The 20,132-nt window shown below is 40.5% G+C and overlaps 1 protein-coding gene across 6 annotated transcripts in view; it reads left to right on the top strand.

Annotated features, from left to right (window-relative positions):
• The window catches only part of hdac4 (histone deacetylase 4), a 141,688-nt gene that overhangs the window by 97,270 nt on the left and 24,286 nt on the right, over positions 1-20,132 (top strand). For 4 of the 6 annotated variants that reach the window (XM_063887549.1, XM_063887547.1, XM_063887552.1 and 1 more), the window contains 10 exons: positions 3,226-3,504; positions 5,688-5,877; positions 7,097-7,230; positions 8,174-8,276; positions 10,150-10,196; positions 13,652-13,759; positions 15,811-15,866; positions 16,233-16,320; positions 17,214-17,333; positions 17,422-17,519. In XM_063887549.1, coding sequence (XP_063743619.1) covers positions 3,226-3,504; positions 5,688-5,877; positions 7,097-7,230; positions 8,174-8,276; positions 10,150-10,196; positions 13,652-13,759; positions 15,811-15,866; positions 16,233-16,320; positions 17,214-17,333; positions 17,422-17,519 — 1,223 coding nt within the window. The remainder of the gene's footprint in view (positions 1-3,225; positions 3,505-5,687; positions 5,878-7,096; positions 7,231-8,173; positions 8,277-10,149; positions 10,197-13,651; positions 13,760-15,810; positions 15,867-16,232; positions 16,321-17,213; positions 17,334-17,421; positions 17,520-20,132) is intronic. The other 2 variants (XM_063887550.1, XM_063887548.1) reach the window with 1 other exon arrangement.

Raw genomic sequence — 20,132 nt, 5'->3', positions numbered from 1 at the left:
TTGACATGTGATTGTCTCTGGGATAAGTTTGGCAGTGTAACCTTTTCCATTCAGTGGTTGCCAACATTAATCCAAACCTTTTGTATTCCTCTATTCCAAATGCAGGAATAGGGTGATTAAGCAAGAATAAACTTGAGCGAGAGGACAGTTGTGTAATATTGGCTCAAAGATGATGCACAAATGTTGGCATCGTAAGCAGCTCAAATCATTGCAGTTATTTATGGGTGCAACAACGGTAAAATCACCAACAGCTGCAAAACAGGATCCGACAGTTACCAAAATGAAACCATCTCGATTACTTCTCCATTTTTTTCCCCACAGTAGCAAATATTCAGCTCTCCAATTATTTTTTCATAATAGGTGTGTACAGTTCGAAAAAAATCCAAATTTGATCTGAACTAGAAGGGCCTTCAGACCAAGTGTCGCATTGTTAAATAGACCATATTATGCTTTTTGGGGTTTCCCTTTCTTGTAGTCTGTGATATACGTTTTTGTGCATGGTAATGATCTGCAAAAGCTAAAATCCCAAAGTTTTTCTCCCACACACTGCCTGAAACGCCTGAAAGTAGTCCTTTGTTTAATGTTGTGAAATGGTGACATCACTAGGTAACATTTGCGCTTCTATTGGTTAGCACTGCAACACTTTGTACCTGATAGGCTAAGGGTTGGGACATATCTAAGCAGTTGACCAATCACAACAGAGATGGCCAGCTAACCATCAGAGCAGGCTGGCCTCTGGTTTCAGACAGAGGGGGAAAAGAGGTGCTTCAACACAGGCAGTATGAGAAAAATAGAGAGCTTCTTGATCATTAAAGCATGGAATCACGTCACAGTGAAGGCATTAAATACAAAACTAAAAGTTGAAAGAGAGCATAATAGGGCCCCTTTCACAAAAGTAAAAATGATGCTTATATCTGCCCTGTAATTTTCATCTGTCCTAAAGCTTAATGGAATCTCTCTTGACCTAAACGTACACCCTTACATCCATTTTGAGTAACATTGCACCAGTAGTTTTCCTCTAATACTGCTGAATAATCAAAAAAATGAACAAACCCAAAAGAAAACATAACTTCCTTGATGCAAGTCCCAAGTCGTCCATCTTTCGTCTCTTTACTGCCTCTCAAACCTCATATTATGATGGAAAAAGTAGAATCACCCCCAAGAAATACCTCTGATTGCATAATCAGGTTTGGAAAAACAATAACTTTCCATTCAACACGTGGAAGTACGGGACTCCAGGCAGCAGCAGGTCTCAGCAGAATGAATTTAATACCAGTTTATATTACAGAGATAAGGACCATCATGGCTGCCATTAATATAAGTTCACATTTTCAAACTACCAAGTGGATTTCCTGCAAATGTATCATCCGTTCCTTTTTTTTGTCAGGTCAGCAGAGAAAAAGGGGCCCTCCCTGAGAAAATGTTGGCTTTAACGGTCGGACGTGTTGGCAGCAAAGAAAGGAATGAAAGGATTTTGTAACAACTCCAACTAGAGCCTGCTGCTGCTTACCATAAATCACCTGTGATTTAAACTCAATTACATAAGACTGTTGTGGAAGTGTGTGAGGAACAAAAGCCAGAGAGAAAGGGACAAGAGTCAACTAGTGTCAAGTTTTCTCTGTACCTTTCAATGGATTCACCAGCAGTGTCTGCCCCCCCAGCCCCCTCCTTATGGTTCATATCCCAGCAACTATTTCCGCTGTTTAAAAAAGGTTGGAGAGAGAGAAAAAGGGAGCAAAACAAGAGAGTGAGATTCAGTGGAGGAGTGTTTTGAGTTTGTTTGGAGAAGAGGGACCGGGATGAGGCAAGAGCCCTCTCTCTGACGTCAATGGACTGTTCCCTGGGCAATATGCCAGCCGTGTGTGTGTGTGTGTGTGTGTGTGTGTGTGTGTGTGTGTGTGTGTGTGTGTGTGTGTGTGTGTGTGTGTGTGTGTGTGTGTGTGTGTGTGTGTGTGTGTGTGTGTGTGTGTGTGTGTGTGTGTGTGTGTGTGTGTGTGTGTGTGTGTGTGTGTGTGTGTGTGTGTGTGTGTGTGTGTGTGTGTGTGTGTGTGTGTGTGTCCGTCCGTTCCATGCTCAAACAGTGGGCCACTCCAATCATGACCTACACACAAGGTTGAGGCTCTTTGACGATAGGGATTGGGACAGCTGCCACAACAAGAGTTTTCCGATCCTCTTTTTCTTTTACTTCTTCTCCCTTTTCTGCAGTCCTAGCATGGTTCCTACCTGGATATGTACTTATAATATAGTCACAGATACCTTTAAATAAATATCAGAGTACAGGTCTGGTTTATCTCCATTAGTTAGCTTTTGTTTGGTTAACCTTGAGTTCTTTGAGTCGATGTTTTGTTCCCTCAGCTATTTTTGGAATGAAAAACATCTTCAGTGGACCCACTGTTCCACTGCTGTCCCCCATGTTCTCTCGGTTAGGATTAGCTTATTGTTTGTTGCATTAAAACAAAACAGATACAAATAGTAGCCAGTGCAGGAAGAGGCAGTGGACTTATTTGAAGCCGACACCTTAATAATGAAACATTAAATGTATGTACAAGTGATGGCAACATATCGTAAAAACAACAATAAAATAACAGCTGACTGTAAATAGATTGCTCATGTTCTGATGATTTTTTCTTTAAAACAGTGGAACTTGAAGGTGTTATTGCAGTGCGTTTGTATTTGACTGCATTAGTCCTAGATAGATGTAGCTACCAAAGAAACTGGTGTTTTTTTCTTTTTAATTGTACCTTTGTGTTAACTTCTAAAACCAAACCTACACTTTTTTACAACCACTTCTTTAAGACTCAAGTTTGAATTGTCATATGATAAATTATAGTTTTTGGGAATAAAATCCTCAGATCCAGTAATGCAAATGAAACAAGAGGAATATGTAAACAAAGCAACATAAAAAAATTAAAAACTAAATACTGTACAGTATAATAAATTCTGTATACGGTAATGATATATAAATATTTGGATTCATGGACCAAACAGATGAACCGTGTATTATAAACATGAGTGGTGATTGGCACTACAGTAAACGCCTCAAAGTGTGTCTTGCATTCCACTTAAAGAAGACATGTTATGGAAACGAAATATTGAAAAAAATCTCAAATTTTACAACAAAAATAAATGGTTTTGCTTGATGTGACTGGCTTTAAGCGCGCATGTCCCAGTGGAAATCAGACCTCTGTAAAGCCTCTTACCTGAACGCCTCTTCCCGTCCTGCAGATCATGTCTAAGCCCGGAGATCAGGTGTCGGCTGTGGGCTCCAGCGCTTCGGGGCCGGGCCGGCAGCACCAGAGCCACCCGGAGGAGACGGAAGAGGAGCTGAGGGAGCACCAGGGCCTCTCCCTGTCACCCTCCTCCTCCTCTCCTATGTCCGCACCGGAGACGGGGCCCCTTCGAGGGATGGTCATCAAGCAGGAGCCGCCGGACCCCCAAGAGCACGAGGAGAGAGAGAAGAGGGAGAGACTAAGAGACCAAGAGCAGGACTTCATGTTCCGACAGGTAAGGAGAAGAAGACTATGAGAAAGAAAAAACGCGATTAAGAGAGATGGAAGAAAAAGAGCAGGATGGAGTGAAGCATGGAAGTTTTCTTACATTTAAATTAAATGAATGATATTTAAAGGCTTTGAGGTAGTGTCAAAATATACAATATAAATGTAGACTTAATGGGCGTGATTTCACTAGTTCAATCTGATTTTAGGATATTAAAAACAATAGAATGAAACTGATCTGGTTGCAAATGTAATTGTTGAATGTATCCCAGCATGACTCATACCTCATCTGAGTAACAGTATCTGAGTCAGGAATAATATGCATGATTTAATTGATTTAGGTACGATTGTTTTGCTCCTGTTAAAAAAAAATACCCCTGTTGAAGAACTAAGCTATGCGGCAGCAATGTCACTTCAAATGGCCGCATCGAGGTTTCCTTCTTCATAACTGTCGAAGTCAGTCCACATTGTCTTTTCCATTAACCACTGTTTAAACAGTGCCAGAGCCGATACTGTGTTTCCTTTAGTGTTTACTTCCTGTCTTCTTCGGTCGATTCCTCTGTTGTCCAGCTCTCTGTCTTTAACCTCCTTACTTCTCTTTTGCTGTTTGTCTTTTCTTTACTTGGACAGTTTAGCCATCATGAATGAAATGAATATTTAAAAAGTACTTCATGTTGCTTTTTTACATCTGACATTTACATCTTCAGTTGACCTGCCGATTGATATGACTTCAATCCTCCTTGTATAACGTATGCATTCAGGTTCTAAGTTACTATAACCAGATATAATGGAGGAATCTTTCCTCTGGTTGTCTAAATGTGGTGATTATTTTGTAAGCACAATCTGACAGCAGTGACAGATGGAGCGAGTACTATCTGAAACACTACACTTGCTTTCGATCCGCCTTTCTCCCCGACTGTCAATCCAGCCCACTCTTTATGTGTTTTAGTCACGCTGAAAGTACTTACACATGTTTTACTATTGGAGTATTCTTTTATGAATGGCCCAGGGCTCGTGTTCCTCCTCCACGCTACTCCCTATAGCACCACTCCACATAGACAATTACATTCTCATGTTTTCAAAAAATTCAGATTTTCACCCACACAAAAGCCCTACTTGTACATCTCTATCGCTGTACTGCACACAATCTGTGGCCACACACACACACACACACACACTGTGAGGAGGACACCATGTCCTCATTTGTCTCGCCCATCCCTGCTGTCCGCTCAGCCAAATTCAATCAGGCACTCCTCTCACTGTCGCCATGGCGCCCAGTGTAAGCAGACACGCCCATCAGGTTTGAACAGAGAGGATTGCTCGGCGAGACTCTTTTGAGTGGAAGGATCAGATATTTAACTCGATGGGAAGAGCTTTTAAGCACTTATATTAACTACCGTCAAATCATTCACACATGTAAGTAAAAGTACATGTGTTTTTCACTTCGCTGTTTTGAAGGCAGTTTGAAGCAATTAGATCATAGTTTGTTCTAGGCTGCTCCCTTTTTATAATCTCATCAAGAGAATATTTATTACGTGAACTGAAGTTCAGAAAATAAATAACATTGTGCATTGTATTAGTCTAAATACAGGTTTAAGTCTAGTCTGTTTTAATGTATTTGTGTTTATTTACTTACATACTCCTTACATGCGCTTGGTTCCGAACACAAATCTCATTGTTTACATTTAGTATAAATAAAATAAAAATAAGCCTTAAATGAGAAAGCAGTTGTTTTTTACGAGAAGAAAAAAATAAATACATGAATAAATAAAGAAATAAAAATAGTGTTAAAATAATCATTTGAAATAAATTACAATTAATTTACTTAAATAAATGAACAAATAATCATATTAGTTGGATCATTAAAACAAAAATTAAACACACAACAGATTTCAAAATTGTATAATAACCAATTGTTCAAAGATAAGGATTGTAAGAGCTGTCATTTTAAATATTCAACATCTTCCCTTGCATTGCTTTCATTTTTGTGTTGTGTGTTCACGGGAACACTGTAGAGAACAGAAAACACCAATATTGTGTTGTGTGTAACAAGTCATCGTATGTGTGTATTATATCACAGCAGCCTGCTATTTTCGACAATCTAGCTCCATCTTCTGGCGAGAGAAAGACATTGCAGTCCAGCAGTCACAGTGTGAGTGACTGTGTGTGTCTGTGTGTGTTTGTGTGTGCCAGCAGCAGGCTCTGCTGTTAGAGCAGCAGCGGATCCACCAGCTGAGGAACTATCAGGCCTCCATGGAGAAGGCCGGGCTATCGGTCAGCTTCGCCGGACACCGCCCGCTCTCCAGGGCACAGTCGTCCCCCGCCTCCGCCTCCTTCCCCATGGTGGTGCAGGAGCCCTCCGCCAAGCCTCGATTCACTACAGGTCTGTTGATACATACCAATGATGAGGGTCTTACACCTACACACTACTGCTTGAGTTAAGTTATTTTATGTGTTCTCCTCTTACTCTGTTCCAATCCAGTTGGGGAGTAACCTTTATTTATTTTTAAAGACTGGATTTATTAGGAATTTTGGCAGATAAGTTAAAAGTATTCAAAATTATTTTTTGACGTAGTTCGTCCATAGATGTTTATATTATGTTGAAAATGCATAATCATGTGCCTAGTATCCCAAACGGAACATATTTTACAGAAAAGGAAAAAAAAGATTAAATAATAAAAATAAACTTGACATTTATCCCAAATTATAATAATACTCACAAATGTAGTGTTAACTTAAAGCTGATTGAAACACAGTGATACAGTATATAAAGGAGACAAGAATATGTCCTCATAATTTCCTTAGGTAAAATAGGATGAAAATGCACCCGCCATTGCTTTAGTCAAATTTGAGTACAGGAAATGTCCTTACCTATGGGGTTAGGGTTTTTGAATGCCGAATCCTGTGTGGAATGTGCTTTTTTTAGTCTTTCAATGTAAGTGCTGTATGTAGTCTAGCCAACACCAATAATTTTGTCATTACAATCAACCTTATTTCACATCAAGATGACTTAATTTCTGATGCAACACACAGGTTAATGATAGCACTACTTCTGTTTTCCTCAGTCATACTGCATGCTGGTATTTTCACAGTTCATGGACATCAGTGCAGTTTCCGTCATCTTCTTGTCTTGTAAACAAAGCTTCTTGACGCACATTTTTCGTAATGGTTTTCATTAAGGGACTCTGACTCACTCTGTCTATCATAAAGCAGAGCTGCAAACAACCATCTAGGAACAGTTAAATCCTGCTGATTGCAGGTTAGAGAAAGCCTTTTCCTCAAACCACACAGCATGATGCGCAAACGCAGTCACTGTGTGTATGCACAAGGCTGTTACTACTTGCTCTGACAATATATACCATAACAAGTGTCATTTACTCTACAGACTCATCTCAACATTACCTTTGTTTATGATGAAGCAGGTGCAACAGACCATAAGACGGAGATTATACGAATCGTGTTGCGACCAAAAACATACAATTACTTTGTGTGTGTGTGTGTGTGTGTGTGTGTGTGTGTGTGTGTGTGTGTGTGTGTGTGTGTGTGTGTGTGTGTGTGTGTGTGTGTGTGTGTGTGTGTGTGTGTGTGTCTGTGTTTTTCAGGTCTGGTGTACGACTCTTTGATGCAGAAGCACCAGTGTATGTGCGGCAACACCACCAGCCACCCCGAGCACGCTGGCCGCATCCAGAGCATCTGGTCCCGTCTGCAGGAGACAGGCCTCAGGGCGCACTGCGAGGTGAGGCCACAGGACGCAGCATTCGGAGACATAGAGGGGAACAGATACAGTGTTGGTTAAACTGTAGATCAAACCAAACAGACTTGAATTGTCCTCTCCTGGAGTTACGGAGAGTAAACTAAAGGACACTTCTTCCGTCGCAGACTGAAAACCGTATCTGTTTGGACTGCACCTCGCAAATAAAATGAATTTAAAAAAAGACACACTTCAGTAGTAAAATATGTATGTCAGATTCACAGTGTGATATCAGTGGAGAGATTTAAACAAACCGGTGTTACCACCGTTTTAAGGGGACATACTATCCTTTTCCTTTATTATTGTTGGTTAGGGGAAGCAGTGTAACGGTTTTATGCAGATGCTATGTGAAAATTAGGTTGGGTTCCTCACACTGCACAATGAGCTATATTGCTATAATGTCAGTGTTGTTTTTTACTTATTCTCCTGTTTGACACCTGTTGTGTTCTGTTGTTTCTTTATCCTTGTTTTAATAAAACATCTTCAGATAAACTTATTTTAAAGATTAGTTGTGAAAATATTGCCAGATTAAACTCCAAGTGCATGTTGTTAAAATGACCAGATGGGGGCAGTGTGTAGCTGTCTTTGCTTGACTCTTCCCTTTACTAAAGAAAAATACACATTTTTAGTTCTGGCTTGAAAATGATCCAGTTTCACTTCCTGCAGTTATTCATAAATACATGTATACATGCAGACAGCATTTGACCTCCCTATCTGCAATACTTCTTCATCCTCATAATCTGTCCCTCTTTTTACTTTTATTTTGTTTATTTATTTTACTTTATTTTACTTTTTTTGGAAACATCATAGAGTATTAGAACAAAACAGGAGTGTGTATGTTGTCAATATCAGTGTGTTTATTTAACAAGGTTAAATAAAGAATACTCATTCTCTTTGTCTGATCTGTTTCTATCGGTGTCCCCTCCAGTGTATCCGCGGTAGGAAGGCCTCTCTGGAGGAGTTACAGACGGTCCACTCTGAGGCGCACGTCCTGCTGTACGGAACCAACCCACTGCGGCAGAAACTGGACTGTATGACTAACTAGAACACATTCACACACACACACACACACACACACACACACACACACACACACACAAAATCTCAAAAAAAGCATATTACATATTTTGATCTGAAGAAGCAGCTGCACTTTAGATTTCTAGGCAATCTGACTGCAAATCATGCTGTTAACCACCTGCTCAATCTCAAATAGTCTGCTTGAATGTGAAGCTTTAATGCTGAAACACACAGGTTGAGCACAGACAAAACTCAGTGCACAGTTTTAGTACACACTGTACATATCAATCTTAATGCCACCATACAACATGAAGTCAAGTTGGTCCATCTAAGAAGACTTCATCTCACTGTAAGTCATTATTTTGAATGCTGTGAAGCTGCAGCGTCTGCTTTAATGCTTAAAGCGTGTCATAACAAATGGTCCGATCTAATAAAGTGCTGGAGGTGTGAGGATAAGGCGAGGGACTGCTGAAGCTTGTTAACTGGAAGTCGCGCAGGCTGCTTTGTCACTTATGTCTGGCCTTTAGTGGCTCACAGTGCAGGTGTAGCCAAGGCAGTCTCTTTACATGTGGGGGTTTGAGCAGAAGGGGCAAACCCCAGTGGTCATCTTAGCTTTCATTCCAACGCACACTTAAATTCTCCTCATTATTACTGCGTACACAGGAGAAATACCAGATAATCCTGCACCAGGTTCAGCAGCAAACAGGTGCACACACACACACCAAAAGAAAGTAGAAATGCAAACTGTTTCAACATGTATATTTGACAAAAAAGCCTGTGGCTTTCTGAGCCCATAGAGCTTCAGAGGTCTGCTGTTCTCAGGAAACATAACACGTGTCCAGTTGTCAACACTCAATAGGATTAGTTTAATGTTTTGAAAATAAGTGCAGGTACATCTTTACATTGATACAGTTCTTCCAAAAACTTTGTACCAAGAAAGCAGTTGGATTAAATTAAATGATGCTGTTTTATTGGTTTGTGTGCTGCTTTTGCAGGGTTTTACTAGGTTTACCTGCAGTTTTAATTTCTGCAACTTTTGTAAAATAAGCCTTACACTTAACTATATTTGTGTAGTCACTTTTTTTAATTGTATCCTTCATGGTTTTAGTTATAGTCGAGCAGATGTCCTTACAGCCAAATTCCACTTTATACTTGTTACTACACTACACTTTACTACACTATACCACTACATTTATTTAATACCAATTATTAGTTACTTTGTGCCTATGCAAATATGCTGGTTTGGTATAATGAAGCACTGTGCTATTAATCTTCACAGTATTGTAATTGGTCAATCATTGACACACCAGTATAGTATAAGTTTAACAATTTTATAATATAATAACCATACAAATATAAGATTAACTCGCATAATGAGTACTTTCACTTATGATACTTGAAATATATTTTGATGCTTTTATTTCAGTTATATTTTGATATCAGGACTTTACTTTTAAAGTATATATGATTATAGTATTTCTACTTTTAGGTAAATAAAATAAATTCCAAGGCTTTCAAGTGATATATGTAGTTTAAACAGTCATAAAAATTAAGGTTTTTGTCACCTAGAGAAAATTCTAATCACTAAACCAAAACAAATTGACTCATTTCCATTCCTCACAACAACAGCTCTGTTTCTGACCTAAAATCTAGACTCCTCCTGAGAGAATGTCATTTTGAGGCCAATGACATACTTCCTCCCCCCCCACCTCACCCAATTAAAGCCTGCCCCTGTATACTCTTGTTGTTAGATCAGGTCAGAAAGTCAAATGCTCAGAATCAGAGGTCATGTGCGTATTTGTGCCCGTGAGTGCAGAAAGTTACCTCTTCACCCGGTGACCTTTGGCTCTTTATTTCTAATTCCCATGTTCTGTCTTCCTGCCTCAGGTTCAGTGAGCCCCATGTTTGTGAGGTTACCATGCGGAGGCGTAGGGGTAAGTTTCTCGCTTCATAAAGTCATGCTTGAGTCATTTTACAAATATTCACTGTGTAATTAAGTATTGGTAATCTGTGTGCCTGATATAACTTGGAAATTGCCAACGTTAGTCATGCTTATTCAGTGGAAAATTGCTGTAACCACTGTTAGCTTTTTTTAAAAAGTTTACAACATTGTGCTAATCTAATCAATACCCAACTGGCATCTGACTTTGTAATGAATCTAGTTTCAGCATCATGAAAAAATATTATAACAACTACGCCCACTCTCTCTCTCTGCCCCCTGCCTAAATAATAGTCCCATTTGTTCTTGTTCCACCAAACAAACAAGCACACACACACAAGCTGCACACACACACACACACACACACACACACACACGCCCCTCAAGGACCAGAGGCAACAAAAGCTGTTGCTTGCCTTTCCGCCGTGTTTGTAATTATAACCAGATGTTTTCACCATAGTGTGTGTGTGTGTGTGTGTAAGGTTGGGGGGTATGTTTTTTGTTTGTGTGCACAGCAGTGTGTTTGGGGATTTTTGTGCACTCAGGCAATGATGTAGATGGTTGGAAGTGCTGTCTTTTTCATATGGATATGTTAGAACAGTCTAACACCTGCATGCGTGTGTTACTGTTGACGTTTTTCCAATACACACACACCTACATATAGCCTTTAAATGAAATCAATTGCATTTTATTTATAAAGCTCAATAGCACACATTACAGGCATACAGCGAAAGAGAAGAAGGATAAAAAAAAGTGTATGTTCCCCCGACAGTGTAACCCTAGAGCAGCAAAACTAAACATAAGCTTGACCAAATCTGATCTAGGTTTTTGTGCGTACAAATATAAACACAAATCCCAAAGTTCCCTTTCTATTGGCTAGCTCTCCAAGACATTGTTCATGATAGATCAAGGGGCGGGCTTTTCTAAGCAATTGTCCAATCACAACAGAGCCAGCCAGCTGACCAGTCAGAGCAGACTTGGCTCTGGTTTCAGACAGAGGGTGAAAAGAGGTGATGCAGCACAGGCAGTATGAGAAAAATAAAGACCTTTTTAAACATTAAAGCATGTAAACACGTCACAGTAGAGGCACAAAATATAAATATGAAACCTAAAAAATGAGTGTAATTGGGCTACTTTAAGCCTGCTCTTAAATGTGAAGAGGGGCCGGTCCAATTGTAGTTGAACGTGCTCTTTCTACATCCTATATTTACATGTTATCCATACCTCCACTCTCCCTCCCCCTCCCTCCCTCGAGGCTTACTGCTGCTGCTGGTGGGAACAAGAAGAGCCCGAGCCCCGCGCTGCCTTGCTCTGCTTTTTATAATGGCAAATGGGGCTAAATTGTTGTCTTCCTGTCACACACACACATACAAGTCAACCCCACACACACACATTTGCAGAGGAAGGGGGTTGAAATTAGGCTGTCAGCCTGTGGGGAACCATCATTCCGTCATACCAGCACGTTCCCGCTCTTTTTTCTACCTACCCCTTCCCTTTTCCTTTTCACTTTATTTTTTTGCATCTCACTCCTGGCTCGAGGCGAAACTAACATCAACATGGGAAATAATAAACCACCCAGTCTCCACATGGCGCTTTAAAGCAGCATGTGTTTGCGCTCATTAACCTGACTTGTGTATATGATTCAGTTTCCCATTCACTCACTCACTTGGTTCCTCACTTTCTCAAACGCTCAATCACCAACTCGGCTACTATACAATATCTTTCTCTCACACCACTTTCTCCTCTCATTCAGCTCCCACAGTCACTCTCTACAGCAGGGGTGTCAAACTAGTTTTGTTTCAGGGGCCACATAACCCCAAATTTGCTTTAAGTGGACAGGAACAGTTAAATCATAGCATAATAATAACCTATAAAAAACCAGATCATTCCCCTTTGTTTTGATGTAAAAAAGTATATTCAGATTTGATTAACTATCTTTATAACTATATATATAACTAACAAATGTAATTATTTTTCATTCATTTCCGCATCTGTGTAATAATCCTGACCCCTTGAACACACCACCATGCAAACTAAAGTGGCAACTATTAAGGGAAAAGGTTGAGTTATCCCCCTGCCTTGTAAATGTACAAAATGTAAACAATAAAAATATATAAAAGTTGTGAAAATTGTAGTTAATGTCCTCTCTGTCATTTTTACAATTAGCAAAGTCATCCTTGCTATATATTTGACACCTCTGCTCTATACGCCCTTATTACTTCCTTTGTTTAGTTTTAAGTCTAAATAAGTGCACCACACTTTTAATTTCATGGTCTTCTTGGCTCTGTTATTATGAAGTCATCCTCCAGCCTTGATCAGTGCAGACAAGAGAAGGTTAAAAGGAGTGAAGGGTGAGGGCACCAGCTGACTGAAAGGCCCTCAGTGTGAAGGAAAAGGCCAGAAGTCTGAGGGGAGCAGGTGACTGGCAGGTTAATATATTCAAAGGAGAGCCCCCCCCCCCCCCCCCCGGCTTGTACATCAGAAAGCCTCAGCCTGAGCTCTGGCACGGTCCGCCCGGCACATGTGTGTACGGTTCAAACACATCGAATTTCCTTTTCTTCTTTTCCTCCGCCAGCTTCTTCTCACCCTGTTTATCATGCGCTCCATCTGCCTGCACTGTCTGCCTTGCCTGATGGAGGGTGTGTTTGTTATCCTGTGCATAGCTCTGTTCACAATCAATCACGTAGAGTATTGTGCTCCATTTGGCTCGTACGCATGTTCATGTGTTTGTGGATGTACTGTTTGTGATTGGGGCTGAAAGTGAAGAGTGCAGAGGTAAGAATGTGGTTGGACCACTGAATGATGTCTGGACACACACATATACAATAATACTTATAGTAAATCTTTAATTCTAATATTTACTATATAAAACAATGAAATACATGCAGAATAATTATAATTTCTTGCCTTACTTCAATTGTATTGTTCAAGTGACGATTCGATCTTATTATTCGTCAACTTTTATTAACAATTTTTTAACAATTATTTAATTTTTTTAAACAACTCTTTTCTTGTGAATTAAAACATAACATTTCAATTAACGCCAGAATAAATAGCCCACTGTTTGTGTGTTTTTCCGAACATCTTGAAACAAAGTTATTTTACATCTGCTTCTTCGTGTTTGCGAAAAAATAAATGTTCAGATCTGATGCGGTCTGTGTGATTCAGCTTCTAAATATGTGTTACTGCCTCACAGTTTCTATTGTTTTCAGAAAACATTCCAGCAGGCCCAAAACTATTACTTTCAACGACTCACTTTGATGTGAAATGACATAAGCCAAATGATTTCAAATGTCCTCACAGTTTTACAGTCACCATCACACTGAAGTAAACCACACCATCAAATGTCCCTGAACAAATGTAATACAATATAAAGTTGCACATTTTTAACCCCCTTATTATAATAAGATATTAACAACACATGATTACATTTTCTTTGTGTGTTTGCAGGTGGATAATGACACCATCTGGAATGAGGTCCATTCATCCAGTGCGGCTCGTCTGGCCGTGGGCTCCGTGGTGGAGCTGGTCTTCAAAGTAGCATCGGGAGAACTGAAGGTGAGTCTGTTTGACCACTCCAAAAGACCACCAAAGTAATGGCTGAGCTAGGATTTTAGGGATTGGAGTTACGAAAGGCAAACTTAAGTTTAACAAAACACGAAACAAAGATCAGATGGACTCCACCAAAAATAAATCAATGACAACAACTTTAAAGGCTTTTATCGTTTCAGCCCCTCTTAAAATGACACCTTGAGACTTCAAATTCTATTTTATAGCATGAAATGTGTAGTTATTTCGCCATAAAGTTTGCAGTCTTTTACCAAAAACAATGTAATTGGATAACTCACAGGAGAGCTATTTTTTCATAAGCTATGCTTTTTTCAACACTTTTTTTCCTTGGCTCTTTATATTAATATAATATAAAAAACGGTGTATTTCTTTACTTTTAGAGTGATTGTTTAGATCTGTATACACCTAGCGCTTTGAGTATAGCCTCTCATAGCACTCAACTATCCATCCACCCGTCGAAACACCTAGAGAAAAGCAAACCCTCCTCCCACCCTACAGTCTCGTTAGCACCTCCCAGACAGACATCCCAATCCCCCCCCCCCCCCCCCCCCCCATGCTTTGCCCGCCAGCCAGCCTTCCTCTGTCTGTGGCGAGGGCTGCTTACTGTTTGAACCCAGCAGGGAGGCCCTGAGCACTGGCACTGCAGACCCCACTAACAGGCCTCTTTTATTACCATTACACCACAGACACCTGCAGAGCAGCAGTCGCACTTAGCGTTAGCTTAGCACCAACTTACTAACCACAGACTAATGACTTTCCTCTGAAGGCCATGAGCGCTCCATATTTTGCAATATAAGTTTTTGCGATCATTACTTTGAGGAAATATAGGTCTGTTCATCCTATATGGAACATTGTGTGATTAAAAAGGATTACACATCCCAGGAGGACAAGCCTTGAACTTCAGTGAATCATGAAGAATGTAGGGTTAAAGTTCACAGGTATTGACTTGCCCTCAGCTTAACCTCATCTTAACACATACATGCACATGTGTACGCACGCACACACATACACACACTCACACACATGCTTACACACATACAGATGTTCCTCTGAGGATCCTCGACAGTCAAACGACCAAATTCCACCTGTGCCAGCAACTCTCTGAAGTCTACACATTGCCGTAAATCTACTCCACGCACACACGGCTATCACTATGCTTTTTATTTTCGCTCCCCGTGTCTATCCTAATCCATTGTTAGGTATTCTCACACACCTTCGTACGAACTGTATTATATGGCTTGTATTAACCAAGTGTCTCTACATTAAACTCCCGGCTGGCTGTTAACCCGCAGCAGCTGACTCGACATCATTAGTCCAGCTAGCCTCGCTCCACATCAACCCGGACATCTATCTAATGTCCCCATTAGAGGGAGCCCTGAAAACTGTTGCTAGGAGTCCCACAGGTCCAAGTCTTAACAAAAATCCCCTTAAATGACCCAGTGTAAACATGTTTGTTTCTGTATGTTTGTGGATACGCTCACTTATTGTTTACTTTACTTTGTTAGAACATTTCTAATTTCTTGAACTTCAGATATGGTGGCTTTTGGAAAAATGACCTTGTTAGAGTATTAAGTTTGGTATTGACCAACACTAAAAGGGAAGTCAAAAGATTAGATCAGGTTTGCTTTTCATTTTTAGCTTTGAGCAATGATGCAGTTGTGTCAAAAGCCCTATTGGATTTATAGGAATTCTTCCCATTATTAATTCTAAAATGAATCACATATTTTACGGCCTGAAGGGGTTCAGAAGCAGGATTATTATTTTTTTATACTAAATAATGTTACCTTCCTATCTTCCCTTTTCTTTGTAATACTGTTTAACTTGTATTGTTTATCATTGAAGTTTTTGTCAATTGTGAACCTATTTTATTTTTATTTTATTTGTAAATACATCAAGTCTACACTTCAACATGTGCAATATAAACAGGCTTGACTTACCAGGTTTGATGTCATACAAAAAATAACTAGGACCTTAATGGTTTACCTCCAGTAGCAATTTAAAATATGCTGTGATTGATTTCCCCCCCCTCCCCCCGACAGAACGGTTTTGCTGTAGTTCGACCACCTGGACACCATGCTGAGGAAAGCACACCAATGTAAGTCAATGAGGAAATTGAACCAGTTCATAGCTCTAGTCTGTTTATTGCTGCCCTATTATAAATAAATTATTATTACACAGTTCCTCCTTCTCTTAAATTTATTCCATTTTGTACAGCGGGCATTAAATATGTTTTTTTCTTAAAATGAGAGTGACTTTATTGGCATGACTGTATTCAATTTGTATTAAGCAACCTCTAAAATGTAACACATTTACCAATCAGAATTGAGTATTGAACTATGCTGTGTAATAATGACTGATAAATGAACTTGCACGTTTGATCATTACTTGTGATATATTTGAATCTACCTTATCTTGAAAAGTGATTTGAACTATATTGAGTTACTGTCCGTTCTCTTTTCAGGGGCTTCTGTTACTTCAACTCAGTCGCCGTAGCAGCCAAGCTGCTGCAGCAGAGGCTCAACGTCAGTAAAGTCCTCATTGTGGACTGGGTGAGTATAACATAAAACACAATGGGTCATTATTACATAACAAACTATTTAGAGAATGCACTCTGGTGCTGTTGCGGCGACAGTTATTTATGTTGTGCTTTCATTCGGTTTTTTTTCTTTCCAAAATGGGTAGGCAAGCTATGTTATGAGAGGATAAAAGGGCTTAAAATATTGTCTATTTAGGTCAGACGCTGTCTCTCTTTTGAAAAAAAGTAATTTCTAAGGAGGTATGACAAAGCCTCGGTCATGTCTGCTCTTCAGCGGCTTCCCTCTCTCGTCATGGCCGTTCCCAAAAGCCTTTGAAGGTCCTTTTCATTTCCTCTCTGTCTGTCATAGGGGAACTTTCAGTACAGCTAGAGAACTCATTGTCATGCCCGTCCAGCCACCAGGGGACATTTTTAGGACCGGTTTATTAAAGCATTCTTGGGATAGAGACAATGAAGTCATTGAACTGATGTTTTTTTGAATAACTTTTGAAGTGTTTTATTGAATCCTGCTGACCATCCTATTTTGACATCACAGCAGCTGAGGTACAGACGCGTCTGTCTGGCAGTCCCTGAGCATCTTTCAGTTTGACTTGCACCACGAAGGTCCATTTGTCTCAATATTATTTGTGTGAAAAGTTCTTATTTTTCATTTGTGAAAGGTGTTCAAAATGTACTGATTACACATTGAGACACGGATTGTCGATCTGTTCACGGAAGTATTTTTGAGACAAATCTACCTCTGTACTGCAGGTGTAGAATCTGTGTGAAACATAATCATCTGATGTCCTTTGGGTCACAAGTTGGCTTCTCTTATTTTTCTAGAGCTGCTCCCTCATTTTCCTATCCTCGCACACCACCCCTCTATGTAAGATTTTTCCCTAACCCATCCCTGTTCAATGTTTTCAGGATGTCCACCATGGTAACGGTACTCAGCAGGCCTTCTACGCAGACCCCAGTGTTCTCTACCTGTCGCTACATCGCTTTGATGATGGGAACTTCTTCCCTGGCAGTGGAGCACCTGACGAGGTAGGAAAGGAACACCAGTCCATCTCTCTGGCTGCCTGTCTCCCTGTTGCACAAAGTAACCCAGATGCCCGTGTTTTTTGTGTTGAAGGTGGGCAGTGAAGCAGGTGTAGGCTTCAATGTGAACATGGCCTTTACAGGAGGACTGGAACCTCCCATGGGGGACGTGGAGTACCTGGCTGCTTTTAGGTAAGGCCCTCATATCACATACTATTTTAGAGAGATTTTCTCTCTGATGATCCAACTAGGGCTGAACGATCTATCGTTTTGGACCGAAAATCGCGATCTCAGACAACACGATTTTGGGATCGTCAAAGCTGCGGTTTTTGCTTGGTGCATATTAATAATTATGCAGTCCTCGTGCTGCGTTCTCTAGCTTGCAGAACTAGACAGCTAGCTAACAATTTGTCGTCTAATAAATAAAGTTGATGAACTCAAGCGAGGCAAGAAGTGTTGGTTTTTCTTCCGTTTACTTTGTTCACCAAGCAAGTATTTATACAGGACATTCGTTTTTGTAAAACTGAAAACAAACAGAAACAAAGGATACATAAATTTCGCGAAGATAATATCACAGTACATAGCAGTTAGCATGATACCACGAGAGCTAGCATAGCTAAGTGACATTATCATAGAGCATGTAGAAACTAATATTCATCGTATATTCCTAATTATTTACATGGCATTGAATGTACTAACAAATGATAGACACTTACAGACTAATAATGTCCAAAGCTCACGCGTGAAAAGGTAGCTCTTCGAGGAGGAATTTCGGCAGTGGCTGAATCCATGTGCTCTTCTAACTGAGGTCAACTCGTCAATGAAAAAGAAACTAAACCTGCGTGACTTTGTAAATAATACTGTCCACTAGGTGGCAGTATTTCCCCACATATAAAACCCAAAGCTACCAAAAGCTTATGGAGGGCAGAACAATAATAATAATTTTGTCAATAATTTCACATGAATGCCCAAGGCTCTGTGTCAGCTACCGATCAGAAAGCTGCAGGCTGCGCGTGACCAGATCACGTGTTCGCCACCCAAGTCAGTGTGTAGCTCGTCATTCAATTTCAAGCATGGCTGAAGCAGGAGCAGAAGCGGAGCCGGCGAAATGAATAGCAAAGAAAAACAGCACGTCGGTCATTTGGCAGTATTTTGGATTTGAGGCCACTGATGAACACCAGAAACAGGTGTTGTGCCGAACATGTCGTGTAAAAGTGGCTACATCGGGTGGCAATACCACCAATTTACATCGCAACTTGAGAATTCACCACCTGAAATTGTATGATGAGTGCATGGCGAAAAAGAACTGTGAAACATCAAGCAGCAGCGATACTTCGGCAAAACAGCCAACAATAACATCATTGTTCGCCAGTGTGACGCCTTATGAAAGAACTAGCAGAAGACACAAGGAGATTACCACTGCCGTAACGACTTACATATCGAAGGTGTCTGTAAACACCGTGACCAAAGACGCATTTAAACGTTTGCTACGCACAATGGATAAGAGGTATGTTCTGCCCTCCCGCACATACTTCAATCAAGTTGCCATCCCACAGCTCTACGCAGAATGTAAGGCCAAAGTTGTAAATGAGCTGGAAAACACGGAGTTTTATGCATCAACTACTGATCTGTGGTCAAGCAGAACGACCGAGCCCTACATGAGTTTGACCGTGCATTTCGTCAACGCCAACTTCGAGTTGTGTAGTCGCTGCCTGCAGACAGCATACTTCCCCACTGACCAAACCGGGGAGAATATGGCCATGGGGCTGAAGGAGTGCTTGGCCAACTGGGGTCTAAAAGAAGAGGCCCAGACGTGCATAACAACAACAGACAACGCTTCAAATATGGTCAAAGCAATGGGACTTAACCAATGGACCAGACTGCAGTGCTTCGGACACAGGCTGCATCTTGCAATTGGTAAGTACAAGAATGTGTGTTTGTGCGAGTGTGTATGTTTACAAGGTTACTACAAGTGTGAGAGTTCGTATTATCTGGGGACGAAGCGCCGAGAAGTTTGTTGTCAAGCTGTCGTTAGCTGACCAACTGTTAGCGCAATGCTACTTTAACATACTGTTTATCCTAGGGAGAAAAATGAACCCTTCATCGGTAAACTTTGTGTGTGTGTGTGTGTGTGTGTGTGTGTGTGTATGTGTGTGCACGTTTTAAGGATTAGGGATTAGTGAGGCCATGTAATGTGTGTTTCGGTGCGAGGGGGAAACGTGTTTTTGGTACAATAAACAGCTAGCGTGTTTTAGTAGTAGCACATGTCAGGGTGGTGCAACATCAGCTGATGCCACTATACAGATTAAATGATTTTTTGGTTTTTAGTGGAATATCTAAGAAGCATATTAATTGCTGGTACATTAATTACCAATTACAAATTAATTTATGGGCAATAACTTACTGTGGTAGTACCACCTGAAGTGCTGCTAAAAAAAAACGTCATTGAACTAAATACATGACAACAGATGTAATCAATGGTATGTTATGAATACTGTGTTATGAGCTATCCTTATGGCTTTTCATATTGTAATACATGTAATGTTTTCCCCCAGAAAATGCTGTCAAAGATGAGCAAAGAATCAAACGGGCCACAGGACTTTGCAAGCAGCTGGTTGTGGTCTTCACTCACAGCTGGAAGAAGAAGGCGGCACTAAAACAGGCACAGCAAGACTTGAACCTACCTCAACAGTCACTGGTCACTGAATGTCCGACACGATGGGGCTCCCGGCAGAAAATGATTGGAGGTGTTCACACTTCATTCTTGAAGAAGGAAGACGGCACTTCTCACTTGGCAAGACGATG

The sequence above is a fragment of the Eleginops maclovinus genome, chromosome 7 (assembly GCF_036324505.1).
Source record: "Eleginops maclovinus isolate JMC-PN-2008 ecotype Puerto Natales chromosome 7, JC_Emac_rtc_rv5, whole genome shotgun sequence".
In the NCBI taxonomy this organism is placed as follows: Eukaryota; Metazoa; Chordata; class Actinopteri; order Perciformes; family Eleginopidae; genus Eleginops; species Eleginops maclovinus.
This window is presented reverse-complemented; position numbering and strand designations above follow the sequence as displayed.